This window comes from Peromyscus californicus, unplaced genomic scaffold (genome assembly GCF_007827085.1).
Source record: "Peromyscus californicus insignis strain IS unplaced genomic scaffold, ASM782708v3 Scaffold_1__1_contigs__length_55948999, whole genome shotgun sequence".
Classification (NCBI taxonomy): domain Eukaryota; kingdom Metazoa; phylum Chordata; class Mammalia; order Rodentia; family Cricetidae; genus Peromyscus; species Peromyscus californicus.
The window spans coordinates 35,626,390-35,633,278 of record NW_026294492.1 but is presented as its reverse complement, the minus strand read 5'-3'; the positions used below and the strand labels follow the sequence as shown (position 1 = coordinate 35,633,278).

The window sequence follows — 6,889 nt, the reverse complement described above, 5'->3', positions numbered from 1 at the left end:
ATGCCCCCAGTGGCCGGGGGCAATCATTTCGAAATGAAGGTAATGATCCAATTAGTGGTTATCCATCAAGTTCAGTTATCTTTCCTTGGGCTGGGGAGAGGAGAAGCTGAGTAAACACGTGCCTTGGACTGTGACAGAAAACCAGACTCCCTTGTGCTGGCAAATGAGTTCAAGATGTGGGCTGAGCCACCTCTCCCCGGGCCTGCAGGTTTGGGACTGTGGCTCCTTCTTATGAGATGCAGGGCCTCTGGGCCACAGTCCCTCCCCCACCACAGTGAGACTGGGGAGAGAAGCCAGGCAGCCTAGAGCCCGGAAAGACTTCACAACACAGCCAGTTGGTCCTGGATCCTACTGCAAGGCTTGCTCCCCAGTTCAGACTTCTAGAAACGTTAGCAGACCTGCCCAGTGCACCCTCTTCTCAGGGTCTCTGTCTAGCCACACATCTCCACACCCTTCTGTTGGTCTCTGGCTCCCTTATTTCAATTCTCTTTAGACTCTCAGTCTTCAAGTAGACAACAACACAGAGAAATCACCTATCCACGTGTCCACTCGATTTTTTAAAACTATTTAAGAGTTTTTATTTTATTTGTTTGTTTAAGCCAGGATTTCATTAAGTCAAGGATGACCTCGAACTCCTGATCCTCTTGCCAAAGCCTTCCAAAAGCTTGGACTGTAGGCATATGCCACCACCCCTGACTTTCAATGTCCACTTCGGAATGGAGAAACTGGGGGCCAGAGATGAGAAATGACTGGCCAACACCACACTGTTGGTTAATGCCTTACCCAGCACCAGCCCCGGTCTTCTGGCTCCACAGGTAACTGTTGAGTGCTGTTCAAAACCAAGCACTGGGGACAAAGCCCAAAGTCCCATGTATAGCTTTTGTCAAGTGACATGAGGCAGGAAATCAACCAATTAAGTCACATCTAAAGCACATCACATGCTGAGAAAGGCTGAGGAGAAAAACCCAGCCGGGAAGGAGGGTTGGCAAGAAAGGAATGCTGGGGGTTTCTGAAACCATGGCTGGGTAGGGGGCGGGTTTCTAGGAAGAAGGTGCCTAAGGGACTCTTAGAGCAGAGGAGGGATGAGGGGTGTGGCTTTGTGCAGACTAGGAACAGTGGGTGCAAAGTACCCCAAGCAAGAGAGTGCCTGGAAAGTTCCAGACACCACCAGGAGGTCAGAGATGCCTGAGCAGAGGTCAAGGGGGCAGAGTCAAAGTTCATCAGACGGTACAGAGATGTAAACTGTCTTAAGAACTGTGGGGTTTGTTCTGAGCATGATCAGGAGTCATCCCAAGTGTAAAAGTTAAGACTGAGTTCACCTGACTGGGTTCTAAAGCAATGACTCTGGCCATTGCTCTCCTGTGCACACCACACACACACACACACACACACACACACACACGCACGCACGCACGCACGCACGCACGCACGCGCGCGCGCGCGCACACACACACGCACACACACTCTACAAATGCCAAAGCCAACATCAGAACCATCAGAATGTCTAGTCCAACAGAGGTCTACCTGATCAAAACTGACCAGGCAAGGGCAAGCTTGCATACAGAGATCACAGGAGTAAATGGGTAGGGTAGAAGAACGCAACCAGAGTCTACCATGCTCCCAAATCGAGAGGGACTTGGGACTGGGGGTCTTTCAAAAGGCATGAAATGCATGTGGACAAAATTTCAGTCCTCCTTTTCCTCCAGGCCTGGGGTGTGCCCACAACACCTGAGAACCTCGGGCTGTGCTGAGAAACACTTGTCAAGTGAGGGTTCTCACACACAGAGCACCTCAAGTCCTTTTCACTGAAACAGAAGCCTGTTTCCTCATCCTCCCCAATAAAGGCCCCAGCTGTGGCTTCAAACAACCCTTCCAGGCTGATCAGCCATTCATGAGACTCTTCATGAGGCCCTAAAACTGCTTCATACTTGGATCTGGTCTCTAGTTTCTCTACTGTACACATAGTGCCACCTCCTGCACCCCCACACACGTACTCAGGCTATTGGAAGGGAACATCATACGATCATCCTCCTCCATCATTTATCCCCTCATTTGGAGTCTCGCTCCACCACTGCCCCTGATACACAGTGTCCCTGGCTGCCTTAGGAAGCTGTACTGCAGGACATAGTCCCTACCACCCAGTGACCTGGCTCAACCTGACCTGATCTGACTTTGAAGTCTGGCTTTTCTGGTCATCTACACTTCACAGGGGCTAATGAAGGAAGCGTCTCTCTTGGTTTCGAACCTAAAAAGAAGAGAGGAAGCTAGAAGATGCCTGATTCACCAGAACACTGCCAAACTCTCTGCCCCCTATCCTTTGGCTGTCAAGAAGTCAGGGTGCCCTTCTTCCCATTTTGGGATGGTAGGATCCCTTTCTATCCAGATACTGCTAGTCCTGAGGGCTTGAAGACCCTAGACCTATCATGGGGGGTTCTCTCTTCCGTAACAGCATGGCAGGATTTGCAACACAGGCTCACTTATTGTCTACAGAAGTTTTCTAGAAGGTTCGTTGCTCTTTACTGCTGACCTAGGCTAGTTCTCAGTGGCCATTTTGATCTTTCAAATGGACTTATGCTCTTTCAACATCCCCGGCTGCTCATCTCACATCATTTACACTCGGGCCATCTGCCTAGTAATTGCAAGGTATTTTATCCAGCTATCCAATTTCAATTTCTGAGGGCCACTTCTAGCCCCTTCCTTCTATTTCTACCTATGAAAATCCACTCTGGGTTTTAAGGGTGAATCCCACCTGCCACTCCAATGCCGTGTGACATGGAGCAAGTGATGAAACTTCTCTGAACCCCGGGCTCTTTGGCTGAAGACAGAAACACTAACAAGTGCCTCAAGGGCCTGCTGGGATTGGGGAGATGAAAGACAGACTGCCCAGCTCGGAGCAGGCCTCTGCTGAGTTACAGTAGCTGGTGCTGCCTCGATGCTCGTATTGGATGAGCCAACCTCTTCCATGGATGCCTCACATGTCTTCACCTGAAAATCCTTATATCCATTGCATTGTCCACTTTTCTCATAACACTTCTCTCAGGAAATGGTTGCTATGGGACCTAAGAAAATAAGAGAGGTGGAAAATTTCTGTTTAGAAAAAAAAAAAAGGCTATCAAACAAAATTGTGTAATTGAGCACAAAATGGGCATTGTCTCCTGTGGTCACATGATTTGAAGAGGGACTATTTAAATGTCAGGGAAGTGGAGCTGTGGTTAATTAATTATGTCTGCTACTAGTGACGACCCCAGATAATGTGTTTGCCAATAATGGAGTAAACTGTAGTTCTGAAGGATATTGTTAACTACCTGTGACTGTCAGTCACACAGTCAAAATGCCTCAGGTCATAGATAAAGAAATTGTAATGTATACTAAGGTGTGCAGGTATGGGTGGTTGGCTTGCTTAATTTTTGTTTCACTTGATTTTTTTTTTTAAAGTGTTACGTAAATTAACCTATTTATTAGAGCACAGGCAGGTCTGAAACGGTATGCTTCTACTGGTCTTTCAGTTCCTTCAGTCTTCTGATGGCGGACTTCACTGTGACAGCAGAAGTCGTGTTGTAGGTCCAGGCTCCACCAGCCACTGTTTTCATGCAGGAACCACAGTGCCAAATGCCAACGGCTCGTCTCTTCATCTTGGTCTTGCCACAGAAGGAGCAGGTGTACTTGGCGTGCTGGCTGATTTCAATTTTCTTCACCATTTTCCGGAGGGAGGCACCATAGCGGGTCCCGTATTTCCCGACGATCCCGACCTTCTTGGTGCGTTTAGCCATGTCGCCGGAACCGAAGCCCAAGCCGGAGAGCTCACTTGATTTTTGTTTGTTTGAGTTTCAGGGATTCTTTGTTGTGAGGAGGTTTGTGTTGTTTTGTTTTGTTTTGTTTTTCTAAGATCTCTGAGGCTCAGTCTAGCCTTGGATTCATGGCAATCCTGCCTCAGTTTCCCAAGCACTGAGATTACAGGTGAGGTCCACCATGCCTGAGTTCATTTGACTATTTTTTTAAGGACTCCTAGCTTTTCCCGTGGGGTTAGAATGTAGTAAGTTATAGAATTCTTGTTATTGGTTTTGCAGTGAGAAGGAAATTTCTGAGACAATCAGTTTATAAGGATAAAAGGGTTATTTTTGGCCCTTGGTTCTGGATGTTTCGATCGATTACCAGTTGGCCTTGTTTTTGCCTGTGTGAGGCACCAAGTCCTGTGGCAGAATGTGGTGGAGCACAACCACCTGCTCCCCTCATCTAGGAGGGAGAAAAGAAAAGGCACGGGGTAGGTTCTTACAGGCCCCTGTCAGGCACACTTAATGGCCCCCAAACTCTGGCAGTCCCTCCTCTTCTGGTTCCATTAACTCTTAACAGCACTTCTCTTGGGGACCAAGCCATTAACACACAGGCCTTAGGGGAACATTCCAAAGTTCAAACTGTAACAATTATCCACTGCACAGTTCCTTTCTGTACCTTACTTCTTCAAAAAGAACATTCTAGAAACTTGGACCTTAAAAAGAAACACGTCCCAGAACATAATCACTATTTACTATGCACTCAGGGAAGGCAAATGGGTCTGCGATGATGGTTCAGCAGATTAAAAAAAACCAAAAAAACGAAAGTCATAATAAGTGTGAGGACCTGAGTTTAAACCTTCAGAACCCAGAACCCAAGTAAAGCTGAGCACAGCAGCACACATCTGCAATCCTAGTGTTCCTACAGGAAGATGGCAGCAGAGACAGGTGAATCCCCGGAAGTTTGGGGCCAGCTAGTCTGTACACAGGAGTTCTTTTTTTCTTTTTTTTTTTTTTTTTTTTTAAGATTTCTTTATTTTGTTATATCTGCCTACCAGAAGAGGGCACCACCTCCCATTATAGATGGTTGTGAGCCACCATGTGGTTGCTGGGAATTGAACTCAGGACCCCTGGAAGAACAGCCAGTGCTCTCAACCTCTGAGCCATCTCTCCAGCCCTCATAGCTACCAATTCTTAAAGGAGCATGTCTCCAATGTAGAAGGTGAAGACTGACTCGTGAAGTTATTTTCTGACCTCCACACACAAACGCTGTGTGGCACACGCATGTCCATACTCACACACACACACATTCACATGCATGCCCCACACACACAAAGAAGAAAAGAAAGACTAGTTAAAGTGCAAATCCGTGAAACAAGCAAAACAAGTGTGGTGCTCCTACGGAGAAGGCAGAAATGACAACAGAGGAGGTCCCTGGCCTACTCCGAGTGCAAAGCCTCCAACACAGTAGTAGCCCAGAGATGTCTAGCTCCCAGGTACTTCAGCAAGAGAAGATTAGTATGTGTGATGGCTCTTTATGAAGGGGAAGGGGGAGGAACATTAGCAGAGGACATCATTGTCTCTAGATTTAGTTTCTGTACTGGCAGGTTTTGTGTGTCATCAGAGAAGAGGGAGCCTCGGTTGAGAAAACGCCTCCATGAGATCCAGCTCTAAGGCATTTTCTCAAATAGTGATCAATGCGGGAGGGCCCCATCCATGGTGGGTGGTGCCATCCCTAGGCTGCTGGTCTTGGGTTCTATATGAAAGCAGAATGAGCAAGCAGGGGAAGCCATCTAGTAAGAAGCACCCCTCCATGGCCTCTACATCAGCTCCTGCCTCCAGTAGCCTCCTTCGATGAGGAACAGCAATATGGAAGTGTAAGCCAAATAAACCTTTTCCGCCCCAACTTGCTTTTGGGTCATGGTGTTTGGTTGCAGCAATAGAAACCCCAACTAAGACAGTTCCCTCACGAGTACAAGAGTCTCCAGAGGAGAGGCTGCTACAGGACTGTCACTCACAATTGCCTCCCTCTCGGGACCATCAGATCACCTTAACTGTAGAGTTACTGGCCATCACAGTTTTCCTTCTGAGCTAGAGAATGACTTCCATTTCGCCCACAGGACTGAAGTTTCCTAGGCGGAGTGTGCTGGACAACATAGACAAGTTACAGAGCTGGGACAATCACTAGGGCTTCTGACTCCAGATCGTGACATAGTGTCACACTGTTCGATGCACAAGGTCCCTCCACATACCGCGCAGAGTAATCTGAACAAAATCCTGCTTCAACTCTACAGAGTTGGAATCGGGAACCCTTTGGTTCCCCAGGGTCTTCTTTCTGAGATTTGCTTTGGAGAAGACCCAAAATCTGAGAGTTTCTCGTTACCATGTGAAAGGGGCTTTGCTCTTTGAGGGAGATGTCCCTGGGAATACGAATGCCCCATCCGTAGCCAGACTTCCATGGCCCTGGGAACCTGGAGGCCCACATGGAGAAGGGAGCCCCGTGGTGCCTCTAACTGCCCAGATCTCTACTTGTGGCATGCCTGTCTGGGTGCAGCCTCTGCAGGGCCCGGCCATATAAAACTACTTCAAGCAGCCTATCAAATAAAGACAATTGCAATGGCATGAGGAATAGCGTGTCCCCAACTATAAATATATCAGGGTGCTAATTCCATCAAGGCCTGCGGGTGACGTCACACACCGTGAGAGCTGAGCTCAGAAAGGCTGTACACAGCACCACAGATCTGAGACGGAATTACCATCTCCATCTAGTTACATCTTCTGGTGACTGGGGTCACTGTGACAGATGACTCCCCAAGACTCTGGTCCCTCCAGATGAGGACCTCATAGTCTGCGTTTTCCCTCCTCTCTCCCATCCTTTTCTACCCCGGCCCTCTTTAGCAGACTCCCCTTTCTTTTTCTTTTTCTTTCTTTCCTCCCACACCCTTGGACCTGTATTTTCCTCGGTGTGTCTTGTTTTCTCCATGGTCCTGGAAGACACTGGAAGGAAGTAAACTCCTAGCATTGAGAAGAGCTGGAGAAATGCAGCCAGCAGGGACAGGTCTCGGGAAGATGGGGGCGGGACCAAAGAATAAACCTCTCCAACAGCGTGATTTGTTGCG

General features: G+C 48.1%; 1 protein-coding gene across 1 annotated transcript; it reads right to left on the bottom strand.

The window, feature by feature from the left end:
- Window positions 1-3,462: 3,462 nt before the first annotated feature.
- On the bottom strand, window positions 3,463-3,797 carry LOC128115184 (60S ribosomal protein L37a). Its single transcript, XM_052745671.1, has one exon. The coding sequence runs from the start codon at window positions 3,768-3,770 to the stop codon at window positions 3,492-3,494; it is 279 nt and encodes a 92-aa protein (XP_052601631.1). The 5' UTR covers window positions 3,771-3,797; the 3' UTR covers window positions 3,463-3,491.
- Between the last annotated feature and the right edge of the window lie 3,092 nt (window positions 3,798-6,889).